The following is a 19,916-nucleotide window of genomic DNA, read 5'->3' as shown; positions in this document are numbered from 1 at the left end:
CTGTTTCTCTCAGATGCTGAGGAAGCTGACGGTGGGGTCTCACCAGAAGACCAGGATTCAGCTTTTGCAGGTGCTGCATTTCCTCCTCCGGCTCACTGCAGCTGCTATTTATCAAATGTAGAAAAGGCCTGACACCCCAGAATTCAGATCAATTTCTCAGCTCGTACTTCAGTTTCCATGGCCTTTACCGGCCTGTTTCATGTGCTTTCATAAAGCCTTGGGGCTCAATGTTTTCTCTTCTGCGGTTTGATGCAGTTTTGCTCAGGCTGAACGCTTTGGTGCAATTTAATGGGACACAGTGGCAGTTATTGACCCTTGATTCGGGGTACGGAATAAACTGACATTAGCTTGCGGCAAATTCGAGGTCCGCCAGATGCTGCTTTGCATTTTGATTGGGTTTGTGTAGAAAAGATTCATTAGGGTTTGCAATTTCCTTGGATAGTTCCTATGTCATCAGATTGATTTGGGAATGATACACTGTGTGAGGGATTTTTTTTTTTCAGGGAGAGATTTATCAATGTCTCTCGTCTATGTGAATAAACTAGTTCATGCGGCATTGGAGGTCTTTTCACGCGGCAAGGCATGACTCGAGCGTGTCAAATCTGTACGCTCTCTTCTGCAAAACAGTGACATATTGCAAATCCAACAAGACAGTGACAGAGAATAGTTGTGCAAATTCAAACCATGACATCTTTCAACTTCATGAACATATATATGGCACAGCTGCCATCAATATATGTATCTTGTGCACAAAAAGTCTTTGAATGCTTAAGTCATGCTTTAAAATGCCACTGCACTGCTTGCCAATATATCTACCAAAGTGGTAACAAATGATGCTCTAAGTAAGTCCAGCTAACACATTTCTGAGCAAATACCTTTAAGCAAATGATGTCAGGGTGATTTTTAGTGGATGTATTAAGTCTGTTCCTTTTTAGGACTTTTCCACCAAAAGTACTATTTAATTGGCATTAAAAAATTTAAGTTACTATCGAGATATTATCATTAACTAAAACCATAAAAAATGGGTTACTTGACATAAAATAAAGATCAAATTAATTAAAATTAAACTATAAATATAAAATATAAAAATAAAATCTAATTGAATACATTAACAAAAACTATAATATTGCATCAATGATCCTAAATTAACACTGGGTACAATTAATTACAATTAATTTATAAGAAAATTGGCGTTAGTTCCACTATTCAACGCTGGCTGGACAAAGTAAATGAGCCGTTATATAAAAAAAGATTATTAATAATAATAATTATTATTATTTTTAATAGTTAATTATTCATTAATAATAAAATGTTTAACAATAATATTAAATATCGTTATAAGTATTATTATTAGCATTTTTATTATAATTTTTTTTAAATAATGATTTATTGTGTTTAAAAAAATATTTAATTGTAATTAAATAAGCAACTAAAGTCACTTGTCTTTAGTGTCCAGATACTTTTTGGGGCCACTGACTGTGTATCCCTTAAAAAAAATACACACTCTTTTATTTTTTATTTTTTTTATATAACACTTGTTCCTCAACAGGTCGTGGTCTTCCTGTCTATGCCGTGGTGATCCTGGTTGTGGGCGGCCTCCTGTTATTCCTAAATCCATTGAGCTGCTTTCTATTCGTCAGATGTAAAAACAGAGGGCGGAGTCTGAAAGGTATCCGACAGCGAAACTCCTCAGCGTGTCACCGCTTCAACTCTGCGCTGTTAGACAGCGTGTCCCAGACTGGTCGACTCTCAGCGACAGCACGCAGCGCAAAAGGGATGAACTGTCTGAATCCTAATATGACTTCTCACTTTTAAATCCATCTCTCTCTCTTTCTCTTATCTCGCTCGCTGGCTCCTCAGCCATCTGCATCATCCCGCCATCTCTCCTTTCCACGGCAGCTGTCACTTCCTCCCTTCGTCTCTCCCCTTATCTCGCCCCTTTCCCTTTCGTCCTCTGTCATTCTCTCTCTCACTCACCCCATCTGTCTTTTTTTTCGCCTCGCCCCTTCCTTCAAACTGTCAGGTGTCTCGTCTCTCCCCTCTCATCTCTCGCTCACGACTTTTTTTTTCGATTCCTCTCTATTCATGAACCTGTCGTCCTCTCTTCTCGCTTTCAATTTGGACGGCCCTTTTTATCAGTTTATTAAAGCTACTGTCACAACACAATTTGTAGGGAGGAACCAATAATTGAATGGTGTATGATGAATGTTCCGTACACAAACAATCTCGTGTTCTGTCTTTCTGGTGTTCTGTCTTTTCTGGTGTCCTTTCATTTCTGTCATGCTCTCCTTCCTATGACTTTTGCCCTCTAACAGCCCACTCTCCTTTGGTTTTTGCCTCCAGAGGACACCAGGAGCATTTCACAGGAGACCAAAAGCGAGGAGCAGAGGTCAGTCATGTTAGTTCTGTTGCAAGTATGCCCACTCAGCCCTGACCCTGAGGTGTCTTCACCCTGAAAAAAATAAAAGACAAACTACTTTCTGATGAACATGTGACCGCAAAACTTGTTACTTGGTTGCTATGTTGTTATTTACTGCCAAAGTGTAATGCTTGGGATTAGGAGAGTGAACAAACCCCTACACCTTAATGTGAGCAATGGTAATGGTGATGTGTGGCTTAGAAAGCCGCACTAACAAGCAAGACCAGCATGCTGTGATGGCTCGAAGGCATTCAGAACAACGTCTGCCTGTCTGGGTGAGCCTTCCAGCTTCCAGTGGCTATAGAAGCCCTCAAGATGGTGTATAGAAATGCTGCTTAGCTTGCATCTCCATAAATAGACTCAGTTTTTATTTCACCAGCCTACATTTGACAGAGTCATGAGCTTAAAAAAAAAGGCAGAATAGACAAAAGTTTTGGATTTTAGTTGGATTTTACAAAAAAGAGAAACCTAAGCCTTAGGTGTGTAACTTAACTTAAGTGCATGTAACTTCAAAGGTGCACAATGTGACTTTGTGTTTGTTCAAAATTAACTACATTTAAATAATGAGATCAATCCTTCTTCCAAAACGTGTTTTTGTCTTGCCCTGATTCACTGTGGTAACTTGTAAGCCTATTCATACTTTGCAGTCACGTGACTACCATGGATACCTGGCGGGCAACAAACGGGTAATTTCAACGTAGAGTCCTGTAGTTCCAGGTCTTTCTAGTAGCTATCAAGTCTGTTAGCGAGCTAGCTGCATAACTATGGACTAGGATTAACTCCAAGGTAGCTAAATTGTGTGAAGAAGACAAGGTTTTTTAAGATAATCGAGCGGTAATAATTCCTCCGTAAATAATCTAGCTCTACTGTTGGGTCATCTCTGGTTCTCATTGAAAACCATAGATATCACAAACCTCAAAACAACCGTCACACACTTTTGTTGTTGTTAGCAGAAAAAAGACAGCTGTTACTGTGTGTTCACACCGCCACCAAAGCGTCAAAGTGCCCGGAAGTCATTCATTTTCAATGAATTTTGCCGCTCTCGCTGGCGGCGGTGTGAACGTACAGTTAGCCTAGCTTAGACTCATAACACAAACAGCTGACTCGCCGAACCAGCTGGTGGCGTTGATTGACGAAACTACAGCGTAACTTAAAGACACGATTAATTACATGATCATACACCCATTGTATTCAAACAAATGTTGAAATGACCTTTGATGGAGTGATGGAATGATCACTGCACAGACGTGCATACTGTGAAGGTTGCTTATCTCATCTGCGGTTAGTGCATCCAATCGCACAACTATCTGGCATGTTGTTTACACCTCAAAACACCAACTTTTGTATAGTAAAACTGGCGACGTCCTGGCAAGATCCTTGATTAGTTTAATGGGTTTCGTTGCTGGAGAACGACGTTCTTGCCCACCAGCCAGTACTTGTGACGTCACGTGCAAAGTATGAATTGTAAGTGTATTTTAGACTTGTCGGGATGGTTTTCAAAGGAAATTGTGCCACTCGCCCGGGCATTCAGTCATATCTGTAAATAGAGGAAAGCTGCTCCGGCTACTTTGGGGGGTGTGGAAGTGGCAGAGGTTAGTGGTCACAACAAGCAAAAACGATTCTCCCATCTCAGGGGAATCACCCATTTTAAACAAACGCCGAACAGAGAAGAGTCTGCTGGCAAAAAGAGAACGTGACAGAGCTTGTAATAAAACAAGAACCAACATTGGCTTGGCTTTTCAGAGGTGGCGAGAACTGAGGGATGTGAAATGTTGTCAAAGGGACATGGAGTTGGTGTTTTTATTACTCAACATGTGAGTAAAGTATTTTATTGAAGAGATAAATTGCCATATGTATCTCTCTAACAGAGTTGATTGTAAAACATTATCTATTGTGAAGGATCAGTTCATTGTGGTTGTTGTAGAACTGTGCTGGAGTTTAGAAGTACTGTCTATTAATGGGTAAAGTTACAGTGACATCTTCAGCTAGTCATCTTGAGATCCTCTCCATCTAAACGGATTATTTCTCTTAAGCCTATAGTGAGTGTTTTATGAGCTGTAGAATAACCATATTCATCCGCAAGTCACGCAGAGCTGAAGCACAACCAAAACAATGTTCTTCTACAAAATACATGCAGTTTTGTTTTTAACTGTTAGAGGGCCAGAAGTTACATAGTGTACCTTTTAAATTTAACAGAAATTACATTTGTAAAGCAGCAAATATCCCAGAATATTCAATGAGAAATATACATTATATATTTTACCCTTTGGGAATTGATCGTGAAAAGTGGGCATTACTTCGTGGTTAAGATGATTATAAGTGAAATATGGGTAAGAAAGCGCTTCAAAATTATATATAACATACAGTATTAGTTTGTAACATTAAATAATTTATATTATTTTTAATGTATTAACAGATTTTAATATATTAATATGGAATAGGTCTATATGTGTGTGTGTGTGTGTGTGTGTGTGTGTGTGTGTGTGTGTGTGTGTGTGTGTGTGTGTGTGTGTGTGTGTGTGTGTGTGTGTGTGTGTGTGTGTGTGTGTGTGTGTGTGTGTGTGTATAAATTTAAATTAATGCCAAAATTATACACACATATATATGATGATTCTGTGTATGTATACAACATGCATTAAAGGGGTGGTTCGGGATTTTTGACATCGGACCTCATTTTTAAGTCAGCCTGGTTGTTATTCATCAGTGGAGACATTTTTTAAAAAAATTATCCAGTCCTTATATTTGGATAGTTAGCCGATGCTAGGCTAGCGCGAGTCAAGGGTAGATGTTAGCCAGCCATTAAAAACCGTTTTACCCACTCCACAGTGCACCAAACGCAAATCAATTATAACACTAGACTATCGATGCAAATGTCCGTTGAGAGAATAATGTTAGAAATCAAACTTACCTTTCATCACATTGCATTAGTTATAATTTGTTCCCTGTAATCATAAGCCTTTGTCTACAGCAGCAGCGGAGTGATATTGATTACCTAGGCAACCGAGTGAGCCGGTACACACACGTACTGCACACACTGTAGTGCGCTTCTTTTCTGTGTTTACTTTTTGCCACATTACTAACTGGAGCAAAGTAAAATTCCGCAGCTGCTGAGAAACTAGTTCCTTTGGGATCATTGAGATGAAAGGTAAGTTTGTTTTCTAACATTATTCTCTCAACGTACATTTGCATCGATAGTCAAGTGTTATAATTGATTTGCGTTTGGTGCACTGTGGAGTGGGTAAAACGGTTTTTAATGGCTGGCTAACATCTACCCTTGACTCGCGCTAGCCTAGCATCGGCTAACTATCCAAATATAAGGACTGGATAATTTTTTTTTAAAAATGTCTCCACTGATGAATAACAACCAGGCTGACTTAAAAATGAGGTCCGATGTCAAAAATCCCGAACCACCCCTTTAAGTGAATAAATTGTAATTGAAAATGTAAACCTTCTAATAATTTCCCATTAATTTTTCAATTTTCCAGACTTCTATATTGATTGACTGCTTCTTGGAAAATCCTCCCTGGTTGCAGAAGTTCTTCTTTCTTGTCTGGTTTTCTAACTTGCAGTTGTGATTTGTGAATGTGAAGTTTCTCTGTTTCTGCAGGTCCATGTCGAGCAGCTCAACACGCTATGCGAGCAGAGAGCTTATCAACGCCTCGGCACAGCGAACGCTCCTCATCGACAGCAGCTCTGAGCCTGACAGCAGCGTCTATGAGAGCTACGGACGGGTATATCAATGGACACTCACGCAGCCAATGGAAAGGGCTGTTCTAGCAAAACGTTCAGATAAAAATACTTAACGTTCAGATAAAAATACATTAAAAAAAGAACGTTTGCTGCCTTGTGAGGAAACAGATCCCACCTGAATTCACAAACAAATATTTATTGCTACTGAAGATGTCCTTTCTTTTTCTACATCTCAATAGCAGCAGAGTTCTCATTATTACTACAGTCCTGCGCTGTATACTCACCCTGAAGGCCCCGAGGATTATGGTGAGACTGCATTTAATGTGGTTATGCACACTTTATAGGGATTTAAAGCTTAACTTTTTATATTTTTTAGGTTCAAATAATCTCCCTTTCTCAAATAACTTCCTGCCTATTTAGCAAAAATCCCCAGAATAAACTACATATTTTACTTCTAATGTCACTGCCACAAATGTTAGGGTGTTGTAGGTGGTTGCCAGGGCATTGCTATGTGACTGCTAATGGTCTAATGTTTTTTGCTTATCGCTATGCAGTTGCTAATATGTTCTGAGTGGTTGCAGCCCATCACTATGCAGTTGCTAGGGTGTTCTGAGTGTTTGTTGCTCATCTCTGTGCAGTTGCTAGGGTGTTCTGAGTGTGTGTAGCTCATTACTGTGCAGTTGCTAGGGTGTTCTGACTGTTTGTTATTCATCACTATGCAATTGCTAGGGTGTTCAGAATGTCTGTTGCTCATCGCTATGCAGTTGCTAGTGTGTTCTGACTGTTTGTTGCTCATCACTATGCAATTGCTAGGCTGTATCGAGTGTCTGTAGCCTATGCAGTTGCTAGGGTGTTCTAAGGTTTGTTGCTAATCGCTATGCAGTTTCTAGGGTGTTCTAAGTGTCTGTTGCCCATCACTATGTAGTTGCTAGGATGTTCTGAGTGTTTGTTGCTCATCGCTATCCAGTTACTATGGGGTTCTAACCGTTTGTTGCTCATCAGTATGCAGTTGTTAAGGTGTTCTGACTGTTCGTAGCTCATCACTATGCAGTTGCTAGGGTGTTCTGAGTGTTTTTTGCCCATCACTATGCAGTTTTTAGGGTGTTCTGGGTGTTTATTGCACATCGCTATGCAGTTGCTAGGCTGTTCTGAGTGTGTGTAATGCATCGCTATGCAGTTGCTAGGGTGTTCTGAGTTTTGTTGCCCATCACTATGCAGTTGCTAGGGTGTTCTGAGTGTTTGTAATGCATCGCTATGCACTTGCTAGGGTGTTCTGAGTGTTTGTTGCTCATCGCTATCCAGTTACTAGGGTGTTCTGAGTGGTTATGGCCCATCGCTATGCAGTTGCTAAGGTGTTCTGAGTGTCTGTAGCCCATCGCTATGCAGTTGCTAGGATGTTCTGAGTGGTTGTAGCCCATCACTATCCAGTTGTTATGGTGTTATGAGTGTTTGTAACTCATCGCTATGCAGTTGCTAAGGTGTTCTGAGTGTCTGTATCTCATTGCTATGCAGTTGCTAGGGTGTTCTGAGTGGTTATAGCCCATCACTATACAGTTGCTAGGGTATTCAGAGTGTTTGTGTGACCCTAGATGTAAGTTTTTGGGATTTGTTCACTGGGGTTTTATCACCTGCCAGGCAAAATCACTTAGAAAACTAATAGCTTATCCCTCATCAAGCCACATGATTTGATGTATCATTCACGCCTATTGCACAAACAGCATTTAACTAATTTAATAGTTAGTTAGGGATTTGAACATACCTTATGCCGGGAACACACTTGACGACTAGCTGAAACATTCTAAGATTGAACTGATCACACTTACAGATTGTTTCCATTGACTGCAGCAGATTTTAAACACCGACTGTGAACACCGACTTAACGCGACTCGGCACGTTTGGACATGATCAGTCGTAAGTATCGAATTACATTCATGATCGGCCGTACAGTCGTTAAGTGTGTCCCCGGCTTAAGTATGCGTAATAGTGATCCTTGCCTACAAAGAAATATATTCTTTCTCTCATAATGTGTGAGGGGAGTCTTTTTAGATCACTTCATCATCCAAGTTCTCTGCTTTTAAAAGCTCTTTTGTTTTTATGCAAAGTGAGTGTTCAATATTTGAGCAAACGTTCAAACGTTTTTGCAACTTGAAGGTTCACGGCTGAAGTATTGATGTGCTGAGTTTCCTTCCCTCCAGATGGCAGATTCGGCACCAGCCCTCTCGCTCATGACTATGAGGAGGTGAGAGGCTGGGGGACGTCCCAGGACCTGCAGAGCTACTCACTGCTGCCCCCTGCTGGCCACTTGGATCCGCGCGCACCAGTCTCCACATACCATGAGGTGTGTGTGTGAACCAACAACCAGTGTGTGCCAAATGTGTGATCTCTAATTCACAACTGTACATTTCATATCTAAATTCTCAGTTTTAATTCAAAGGATTCATGGTATATAAACAAACTCTGCATTATGGTATTGCAGAATAGTTTTTATATAATAGATTCTGTCAGTTTGCTGTATCTCTTTTGTTTATAGCTGTCGCTTGTTGCACTTTTCTCCACAGGGAAGGGTGTACGGTAAAGCTGATGTGGACGTAACAGCCGGAGTTTATGATTCTATGGTGTACAGACGCAGGAGAGACACGGACTTGCCGTTTGAGCTCAGAGGGGAGCTTGTTTAATAAGAGAGGGGCTGATGAATACGCCAGTCTAGACCGGCTTGGGTTTACGTGTTGATAAAACTTTTTTCCTTTTACTTTTCCTATTATTTGTCTTAAATATGTTTGCCGTGTTGTTACATTCTAGGCCTAAATGTTTAATGTGTTCAGTAAATATAGATTTTTTTTTTTTGGGGGTCTAAATCAGATTTTTTATTTTTTTTTATCTGCTACTGCCGTACAGTATGTCCCCTTTTTAAAACATCAAACAGGGCTTTGAAACACTCCACTTGTCTGTCATTGTTCGGACAAGCAGATAGCCCCGCCCCCAAACTAACACCATTGGTTCCTTGGAAATCATCCAACGATTGACTTACTCACACACTACTGTTCAAACTTTGGTTGTCTTGGTTCTCTTATGCTCACAACGACTACATATATCTGATCAAAAATACAGTAAAAACAGTAATATTGTGAAATATTACAATTTAAAATCTTTTTTTCTATCTGAATATATTTTTTAATGTAATTTATTCCTGTGATCAAAGCTGAATTTTCAGCATCATTACTCCAGTCTTCAGTGTCACATGAATCATAAATCATAAATCATTCTAATAAGATGATTTCATGCTTAAGAAATATTTCTTATTATTATCAATGTTAAAAACAGTTGTGCAGCTTAATATTTTTGGTGGAAACTGTGATTTATTTTTATTTTTTTTATGAATAGAAAGTTCCAAAGAACAGCATTTATTTTAAATATAAATATTTTGTAACATTATAAATTGTGAATTAAAAGGAATAAATATGGTCTGCTAAATGCATAAATGTAAATGTAATTAATTTCTTTGAAAACAACCTAATTTCTGTTTTCAAAAAACATATGTCTCTGCTTATAGGCCTGGGTGTAGAGAAGAAGTATTTTAACATAACCTTTAAAAATGAGTCCATTCATATACATTAATATCAATTACAATAGCAAAAACAATGTGCAATTACAAGCTACTCTAGTAATTGCATATTAGGTCATTCATTTGTATTACTAAGAACTTGATTACGTGTTAGTTACTAAGTGTGACCCTTGTCTGTACTTTAATATGTATCTTTCTGAGGCCTAGTTTAGCATTTACTTTGTGTTCTCATCTACCTTCAGTACAAAAACAAAAAAAAAACCTGATAAGAACACACGTTATGTAATGCAGCTTTTTAAGCGATGAGGTTCTATCAAACATGCTATTATTTATACTGAACCTAATCGTTTTTCCTGATGGCATACGCTCCTCTTGGGATTCTTGGAAAGCGTGGAGCTTTGTCCCAAGAGGAAGTCTTTGAATGTGAGAACAGGGATAAAAGTCTCGAGTCCTTGAGTTTGCGGAAGCCGACAACAATAACGACATCAACAACAGCCTTCTTTGACACACATTTGTGTTGTTATCATGTATATGTCATCACAAGGAGCTAAACAGGGAAACTAGGCAAAGGGTACATTTTTTTATTAGTCTGAGAAGAAATCATTGGCTTGGAAAAGGAAAAGGTTGTCTTAAAGAGAAAACATTTAAATCCTTACATTTATTTACCTTCCAATATTATTTTTATTTTTTGTGAAACACTAGATGTTTTGCAGAATGCTCATGCTGCACTTTTTCATGTAACATAAAAAAAAAAGTGTTGTCAAGCTCCAAATACTTAAAATACAGCAAACCCTCTAAGGGTCTGTTTACACGACACCGGTTTCAACAACAACAAAAAAAAAATTCTGTGTTTTGGTCGTTCATTTACACGACAACAATGTTTTGGGGGCCTGAAAATGCAAACTTTTGAAAACAGGTTTAACAGTGCAAGTTTTTGAAAACGATACCGCTATTGTCACAAATTTGTGAAAACAGTGATGTCATGCGCATGCATATTACGTGTTCAGTCTATGCGTTTAGTTTTTCTTTAGAAGGTTGCGTCACCAACTACTGGCCTGGCACGAATAATACAGCGCTTTCAGTTGTTTTCACAGATCTGTGTGAATGGGAATTGTTTTGTCAACGTTGTCGTCTGTACGCGAAAAATGCAAAGGAAACATTTTTTTTTATTTTTAGTACATAATTTTGTGTAAACGTACCCTAAAAAAAGTATAAATAAGTGTACTATCTATTAAATATTTGAATATCACTTAAATGATTGTCTAAGTTGGACATACCAAAATAAATTACTAAATATCCAACAGTTCATTTAGCATATTTAAGTTTTTGTAACAAAAAGAAATTGGTATTTGACCAACATATTATATTTTTAAGTTATACTTAATATTTTTTTAAATTTCAATCAAAATATATGAGAATGGAGAAATTATACTGATCAGTTTCAAGAACTACAATTATTACTCATTTCATATCAATATTTGTAACAAATTAGGAAATTGAGACTCAAAGAGAGGGAAAAAAATGGTGCTTTGATACAGAATGAGAGTAAATACTGAAATTAAGTGTTACTTTGTGTGTTTTTGCACAGAATTAATATAGATGAAGATCCATTAGTGTTTAATGTTCTGTTATGTTGGAATTTATAGGGGTTTCTGTTATGTTGCCGTTTTGGGGGGTTACCATTGTGTACCAAGTATCACATGGCCTACTTTTGTGGTGCTTTTTTGTTCCTTTCTGGATCTCGACAGTCCATTGTCTCTATCTACCTTTGTTTTATGGAGAGAAAAAAGCAGCTTTTAGATTAAACATCTCCTTTGTGTTCCACTGAAGAAAGAAAATCATACCGGTGTGGTTATTTCTGGGTGAACTGTTCCTTTAAAATCCATCTTGTTTCTTCTGTCTGCTTTGCTGGATGCTTTCAACTAAGTTGGCTTATCAAGAGTGGATGCTAAATTACAGGTTGGGAAGGATGCCAGTGCGTAACAGCTTGTTTAATTGTAAATCAAAGGTAGTCTATAACCCATTGTCTTCTGCGGCTCTAATTTCTGAAATTTTATTGCTGTCGTTTGGCACTAGAACTAACACTGCAATCTTCCCTCCCTTTTTCTCCGATGCTCCTTAATGCTGAGCTTCTCCTTCATGTCCATGGAGACCCGGCCGTGACCCTGCGCCCTGGCGGCGGCGTGACAGGGAACAGACTTCCAACGCTGCTAATGTGAAAACAACTGTTCAGACACCTGGCTTGAGGTGGGTCGATCTCATCTCCTCTCTTCTGTGTAGACACAATCCACTTGCCCTGTTGACCAGTTCACCAGCCATGTCAAACGCCTCAAGCAGCCACGATGTCTGGAGATGGGAAGTTATTGTTGCCATAGTTACTGTCCCTTTCCACCGCGTTTAATGTTGTCCACCTTGCAGGTGCTTTATGATGGAGGAAACGCCTGCGTTTTTAGTATTCCATGATATTTAGAGCATCTGGGCATAGCTGTTTTTCCTAAAGATTAGTTCTTAGATTGGAATGAACCCATCTGTGATTATCTTTAGCTTCCAAGCGGATGCGATTTCACATGAAAAAAAGTTTCTTTTTTATGCTTTTTCTTCTCATTCTCCTTTATAATGAATAAAACTCAGATCAATAAACCACAGTCTTACAACAGCGAAGGTATGCAAATGAAGGATGAGGTGTTGATTGTCAAGTAGTACAGCAGGATATTAAATGAAAATGTTATTTCGCTGTATATTGTACTGTTTTCCTCTTAGCGTTCATCACACTGTTTCTCCATGTGTACAAATACAGTGTAAGTCTGTATGTCCAAATGTTCATAAATCCAGGTGTAAATTAGTCCAATGTGCAGGAGAAGCATCTTGATTATGCTTGATTAATAAGATAAGACATATCTAGTATAACCACTGATCTATATAGAATGACATTATATAGATCAGTGAGTATAACCAACTTTATTTTCATATTAAACAATGCAACAGACAATTAGGTCTCAGTTAGGTAGCGCTTTCAAATGTGACCTTTTAATATTAAATTAATGAATAATACATGTATATTTGTATGTATATAAATACACATGGATGTATTATATGCACATGTATATTAGGCTACATGAACGTATGGCAATTTATATTTTTTTAAAAGAGTATAGGCTGTTATGTTTCGACGTGCTCAGGAATAGGGAGTAATGAACACTGCGGATCTTGCATTTGTGTCTCATTTCGAAAACTGCACCATCCAGAGGTCAAAGTAAAGGTCCATTCCAGCTAAGAAAAAAAATACTCAAAAAATGCTTGTGTTAAAGTTCACATTAAGTTATGAAAATGTTATTTCTGAATTTTCACGGACCATTCAAAATGCCCAGTTTTTTATGTCATGCGAACTTTTAGGGAACATTCAGTTTTATCATTTTGCAAATATTATATTACTTTTGAATGTTCACTGAACATTCCAACTTAAAAACCGTCCAACTTAAACGTTTAAAAAAAATGTTCCATGAATGATTTAAAAATACATTATAGTCCTATTAACTCTTTCCCCACCATTGATGAAATTTTCTGTCATTACAGTATGCAGGCTACCCGATCTACTCTGTTTTGATCATCTTCTGAATCCGATCCAGCTTTTTGTTCAAAATGTTGTTTTTTCATGAAACTTGCCCACATTCAAGTGTGTTTTTTAAAGCAGAAGCTCTGTTATTTCTTTTGATATATTGTATGTTCAGATATTTATACAACAAAATATTCTGGGGAACCATGAAATTTGTATGAAAAAAAAAAATGCTGGCAGGGAAAGAGTTAACTGGCAAGTTTGGTTAACAGAGCGTTAGCCAGGCCTATATTACAGTATACATAAAACACTTTTGTAATCTTTGGAGAATTACTTCGAGTAAAAAAAAAAAAAAAATAATGTTTGTATGAACAATCAGGTATAGCCTACATTCGGACAAAAATTGCTTATTTGAGATATGATGCTTTATAAGTAAACAATAGCACAGTAACGGATAAGGAGGCTACCGCAGATGAGATGATAACATTTAGTGTTCTGTATGAAAAACAGCATAAATCCCATACTTCCCTTTGTATGTTCACATTCCCCTTTTGAGCAAATTCTACACACAAAAACACCAGAGCCCTCACTCCAACTTCCACACTTGAGTTTGTATTGTAGTCTGTCACATGATAATAATGAGTCCTTGTAGTACACAAACACACCCACATGCTCACACACACAAACAAACTCAATCAACGTGTGTGTTGTCTGGCCACTTTTCATGCTAACTTTGAGAAAATGTAAGTCCAGTTCATTTAATTATATTTCAATCAGCTCAGTTAATTATGTATTATTTATTTAGCCTACTTTATTTAAATTAATTGTAATTAATTGTAATTCTTTTCATTTAAAAAAAAAAAAATCAACCTTTTGATACTAATTTGTGGTCGTCATATAACAAAAATGAACAAGAATGGGCTATTGTCATGAGAGACCCTAGGAAATTAGGCTTTGACCAAAAGGCACAGATAATTAATGAATATTTCCTGCAATTAGTCTTGGTTTGTAACTGCATGTTGTCATTTCCTCTTTTCCATTGAGACATTAGCTCAAATCAGGATTGGTGTCCCACAGTTAAGCAGTTTTTAGCTCTGTCGGCGTGATCAGCGACAGCCAACCAGCTTTCATGCACAAATCTGTCGCAGGGATTTGTGGGTAGAGCGCTGTAATAAACTACATCCAGTAGGTTTACTGTAGCTGCAGCTGTGCACTCATAGATTATGTCACCGCTGTTAAAGGCCCACAGAACGCTTGACTCTGCACTTTTTTTTTTTTCTAACTTTGAAAAGTGACAAATTACTTTTATCTGCAGAGGACAGATTAATCTATTTTTTATATGTGTATATAAAAGATGACTTGCCATTAATCACAATCCCAAGTTATTCATCAGGGACAGGGAAGCAGGGGAATCCGGCTAATTTATGGTGTATCTTTGGCGCTTTTTGGGTGATGTAAACTGTTCAGTCTAGGCTACAATGTATGTTGCTTTATTCTTGTCTTAAAGATTTGTTCTGAGTCTCAAATGTTGGGTTTTAGTCGCATGTCCTGCTGGTCACAACTCGCATCTAACTCTCTGGTTCTGGCTGCGGGTTGCTGGGAAACACTGTTTGGCGTCAGCTCATAAGCACTTCAGTGCAAACTAGCAGCATTTTATAATGGAATTTGCATGCTGAAGTTTTCTGTCAAAATTGCCTTTTCACACTGCAGATTTTAATATTACATGAATAATAAAGCAAGACGAACTTAGGTAATAAGAATTTTGATTGAATTTGGCTTGCAGTCTATCTCCCATTACTCCACGGCCCCAGTATGTTTTGGTTCCTGGTTTCTGCTCATTTACCTTCTGAAAATGACACAAAACGCAGTACATTAGCAATCAGAGCATTGTGGAGTTGGCCAAAACAGTGAGCAAACACAATTTATTCCGTAATCACAGATGATAAAGTTCTGCAAATATGGTTATTCTCAGATATTACCCAGGAGGCTTTGCTCTCAGTGCACAGGTTTTGCGGTGACATTTCCAAATGCAGCGTTTCAGCCTTGATTTCTTAGACAGCACTATGTTTATTAAATAATACCAGACTCTGTGTATTTTATAATATGATGTAAAAAAAAGCGAATTACCACCAAGTCAAAATCATATATCTTTGAAAAGTACTGTAATAGCAAACCTCTCCTTAACAAGCTGCACAATTTAAGTAATAATTCATTTTTATGGAAAAACAAATGTGAGAGCCAGTAATTAAAACAGTACCATTAAAGAAAGTGAGAGTGATTGAAACTGACGGTCTATGGCAGACTAAACTCTCTGACAGATTTATATCCTATTTAACGTCAATCTTTTTTTATATCTTTTTTAGGACACTTGACAACCAGAAAGACGTTTCTGCAGAGGCGCTTACTGAACACCTCAGAAGATTTCAATCAGGTAATTACCTCTAAAACATGCAATAATAACCCAGACATGTGTTTCAGCCAAATTGGTGTAATTAAAGACTCATCTGGTGGTGTTTTCTTTTCCACTTGGCCCATCAAAAGCAGTTTGATTCCTGCATTGTACACATTTGTAATGTTTTTTTGTTTTTTTCTCAAATTATATTTATTATATTTATAAGAAAGTCTCATTGATGAGTTATTGATTATATTGATTCTCAGATGTTACTTCTGTCAGAGCTTTCAAGCAGCTGCAAATGGAAAACAATGGAAATTTTCTCATTTATTTCCCCAAAAAGATAAAAATGTGAATCATGTACATTTCACACTTTTTTTTTTTTCAAAAAGCATCATAGAAGTATCATAAAAGTGGTCCACGTGACTTGTGAAGTTTTCCGAAGTCATACGATAACTTTGTTTGAGGAACAGACTTTAAGACATTATTTATTTAAAACTTTCTTTTGAGGTTAGCCTTTTGAATAATCAATTGATCCAGTTCATAAAACTGGGCTGAAAGATTCTTCCACAAAAAAATGACATGAGGCTCTAGTGTTTCATTACAGAATTATGAACTACTCCTTTAAAGAGAAAAGGGAAGTTTAAAATGAGTTCACAAAGTCAGGAGTTGAATCAGTCTAAATGTTAATGCACTTGAATAGATTTACTGGACCCACACACTCATATGCATGCTCTACATGCATACATGGTTTCTGTTGTTTTATAGCTAGTTATTTTTTATTATTTCATAATGATGGGTCTGTCCCATGCTGTGATGACCAGTGACAAATTATGACTACATTGGTCCCTAATTGCCACTTTTTCAGTCAACTGCAAGGACATGCACTCAAAGCTAAGTGGTGCTCCATAAACGTCCTTGTTAAAACTCTGTTCTCTTCATTATGCTAGGTAGTGTTAGAGTGGGAAGAAATTAACTAGATCTGTCCCACTACAGTTAATAAAAAAGCTTTTGGGGAAATTGCTCTTTTTTTGTATTTTTTTTAAGGCAGTCTCAATTACTTTTAGTGTATTGACATGACGAGACCATTGTATGGAAGCTTGTTTCCGCCACAAAATAATAAAAAAAAAAGATAATTGCGATTTTTATCTCACAATTGCGAGTTTACATCTCGCAATTCTGACTTTCTTTTTCAGAATTGCGAGATATAAAGTCAGAATTGCGTGAAATAAAGTCGCAATTGCGTGTTTTAAAGTCACAATTGCGTTTTATAAAGTCAGAATTCTGAGATATAAAGTCAGAATTGCGAGATATAAAGTCGCAATTGCGTCTTATAAAGTCAGAATTCTGACTTTTTTTCTTGCAATTGTGACTTTATATCACGCAATTCTGACTTTATATCTCAGAATTCTGACTTTATATCACGCAATTGGGAGATATAAAGTCAGAATTGCATGATATAAAGTCGCAATTGCGTGTTATAAAGTCAGAATTGTGAGATATAAACTATTCTGTAAAAAAAAAAAAAGTCCGTCTTTTTTTCCCCCCCTTAGAATTGGACTTTATATCTCACAATTCCGAGAAAAGATGTCAGAATTGCGAGATATAAACTCGCAATTATGTGTTATAAAGTCAGAATTGCGTGATATAAAGTCAGAATTCTGAGATATAAAGTCAGAATTGCGTGATATAAAGTCGCAATTGCGAGAAAAAAAGTCAGAATTCTGACTTTATATCTCGCAATTCTGACTTTATATCTCAGAATTCTGACTTTATATCACGCAATTCTGACTTTTTCACGCAATTCTTGAGAAATAATTTCGCAATTCCGAGAAATAAAGTCAGAATTGCGAGATGTAAACTCACAATTGTGAGATAAAAAGTCGCAATTATCTTTTAAAATGTTTTATTCAGTGGCGGAAACAAGCTTCCATACCATTGAGTCCTTGTAAAAACCTTTAAAAAGTTTTTTTTAATTCCTACCCTAATTAGTAAAGTAGGCATGAAACGGAAGTTGCAATACGATTTCTTCCCTTTTATGACATATATCCAAGGGAAACGGCCTCTCAAACAAGGAAAAATGTAGGGCGGGACTTGATTCTGTCCATTTGGGAATTTATTGGATTGTTGTGGTTTGCTATTGCTGCGATGTCATATGAGTGACAGGTTGCCCCGCCCTCGCGTCAGTAAACACATCATCAGAGAAGAGAAGAGATGACGCTGAAAGGGAGAGGGAGAGTTATTTTGATTATGAAGATTATGAGGCACATTATAATTTTTTTTTTAAAAATCATGTGCATGGATAAAAAAAAATTTTCATTTTGATTTCATGGTGACTTTAAACTTTAAAAATTTTAGTACGTTTATTTTATTTTATTTTTTTATTCCTGCACTTTTCAGACTTACAATTTTTCTATGGTGAATGATAAAACGGCGGAGGAAAAATATAATTGGCTTGCATTAACACAGTAAAGGCCTGTTCATGCCAAGAACATTAAGTATAGGCAAGGCAAGGCAAGTTTATTTATATAGCACATTTCATAAGTATAAAGATAACTATAACAATAATTAGCATCCACACCAACATAGCGATAACGATAACATTGTTTATTATAAGTGTGCTGCAGTTGGCTTCTATCGCTTTAAATTTTCAAGCTCTTTAAAACAGGATGGATTCTGATTGGTTATCAGTGTTTTTATTGTTCATCAGCTGGAAATAAAAAATCATATTGTTGCCCTCTGGTGTATAGTGTGGACTACTATTCTTAGAGTTTTTAGAGGGACAATTAAAACTCTATAGTTATTGTTAGTTGTTGTCCTTGGTGTGAACGTGCCTTAAAGGGGTGGTTGATTGCTATTTCACTTTTTTCATTTTAAATACTGTGTAATGTTGCTGTTGGTGCATGAACAGTATCTGCAAAGTTGCTGCGCTTAAAGTTCAACGTAAGCGGAGATATTGTCTTTTAAAAATCAGGAAGTTTAATGCCTACAAAAACGTCTCGAATGGGACTACAACGAGATACTTCCCGGGTTTTATACGTAACTAACCCATACATTTACATCCACCCTCCCTCCGGAACATGTTCTGCTGTCGAAGAGGAGGAGTTATAGTGGAGAGCTGTAGCTGTCAGGTCTTCTGTGTTCAGGCTTCCTACAGACGCTGTAGTTCGTCAACAATGGTTCAAATTTAAGTTTGGTTATGTTCCTGACAATTACAATCGTAGTTTAGCTCTCTGTGCTGCACATTTTACGGAAGACAGCTTCCAGAATCTACACGAGTTCAATGCCGGATTCAACAAGAAACTATTACTCCAACATGAAGCAGTTACAGCTTTAAAACCAGAGGCCACAACCTGCAAGTAAGGTTTAATCATTTTAAATGTATTTGCCTGTATAATTTAAGACGTAATGTTTTAGTTTTATCAAGGATGTAAAAAAATGCCAGCGCTGGCTTTAGTATATGACAAACGCGTACAAACATTTTGGACCCGAATTTGTAATATGTACAAATTTTGTAAACGTATTTTCCATGTATACTTTATGACGTAATTTTTTGATTTGATCAAGAACGCAAACCAATGCCAAAGCTGTTTGTTTATAGTAGCTAGTTAGTTCGATGCTATTTTGTGTGTATAAGACAAACGTGTACAAACTTCAAAAAATTATCGCAACAGCAAACTTCAGCTGCTATCACATGTACACCTAAAGAAAACGACAAACTGAGTAAACTAAGCTTTGTGAATAGTTAAACGGTTGTTCATTCTATCAATAAAACAATATCTTTAAAAAACGGTATTACTCAGTCATGTATTCAGTTATATTAAATGTTTAATCAGGGGGAAAGCGTATCTCAAAAGCTAACAAACAGCAGTAGCATTTTCAAGTAACAGCGTATGGAAATTCTTTGAGAGAATAATAATAAAATAAAATAAATTACCATTCAGAAACGTTTAGTAAGAGCCGTGTTTGCGGAGGTTCTGCTTGACTCTCTTCATCACCGCTCTCTGGGTCTGATTCTGGCTCAAACTGATGAGGCAATATTGACACCATTACATTTGACCGGAGCACATGCAACTGTCGCCCGTAAAGGTAATGGGCGTGAAGATTCCGGACGCAGTTTAGCCAATTACAACACACCGGCCGAACTAACCAATCTGAGCTCATTGCCTCTTTCTGAGGGAGTGGTTTCATAGAATCAGGAAGTCAACCGGTCGTTCAAATGACAGAGGAGGAAGCGGCTTACAATAAAGGTGAAATTTATGAAAAATAAGGCGTTTTTTAACAAACGAAACACGAAGAC

At 37.2% G+C, this 19,916-nt stretch overlaps 2 protein-coding genes across 5 annotated transcripts in view; both read left to right on the top strand.

Annotated features, from left to right (window-relative positions):
- nphs1 (NPHS1 adhesion molecule, nephrin) overlaps positions 1-10,495 on the top strand; it is a 113,145-nt gene extending 102,650 nt beyond the window's left edge. For both annotated transcript variants that reach the window (XM_081369699.1, XM_081369700.1), the window contains 7 exons: positions 14-70; positions 1,550-1,669; positions 2,344-2,389; positions 6,027-6,150; positions 6,349-6,415; positions 8,305-8,447; positions 8,668-10,495. In XM_081369699.1, the coding sequence (XP_081225825.1) occupies positions 14-70; positions 1,550-1,669; positions 2,344-2,389; positions 6,027-6,150; positions 6,349-6,415; positions 8,305-8,447; positions 8,668-8,784 (674 nt within the window). In that variant the 3' untranslated portion in view covers positions 8,785-10,495. The remainder of the gene's footprint in view (positions 1-13; positions 71-1,549; positions 1,670-2,343; positions 2,390-6,026; positions 6,151-6,348; positions 6,416-8,304; positions 8,448-8,667) is intronic.
- The window catches only part of fxyd5 (FXYD domain containing ion transport regulator 5), a 28,502-nt gene continuing 18,253 nt past the window's right edge, over positions 9,668-19,916 (top strand). The window contains exons 1-3 of one of the 3 annotated variants that reach the window (XM_081369702.1): positions 9,911-11,679; positions 11,801-11,918; positions 15,588-15,655. The gene's annotated coding sequence lies outside the window, so the exon portion shown is untranslated. Of the gene's footprint in view, positions 11,919-15,587; positions 15,656-19,916 lie in introns of all 3 variants that reach the window. The other 2 variants (XM_081369701.1, XM_081369703.1) reach the window with 2 other exon arrangements.

Source organism: Scardinius erythrophthalmus, assembly GCF_964197995.2.
Source record: "Scardinius erythrophthalmus genome assembly, chromosome: 7".
Classification (NCBI taxonomy): domain Eukaryota; kingdom Metazoa; phylum Chordata; class Actinopteri; order Cypriniformes; family Leuciscidae; genus Scardinius; species Scardinius erythrophthalmus.
The sequence above is the reverse complement of the archived record's forward strand: the minus strand, read 5'-3'. Positions and strand labels throughout refer to the sequence as shown.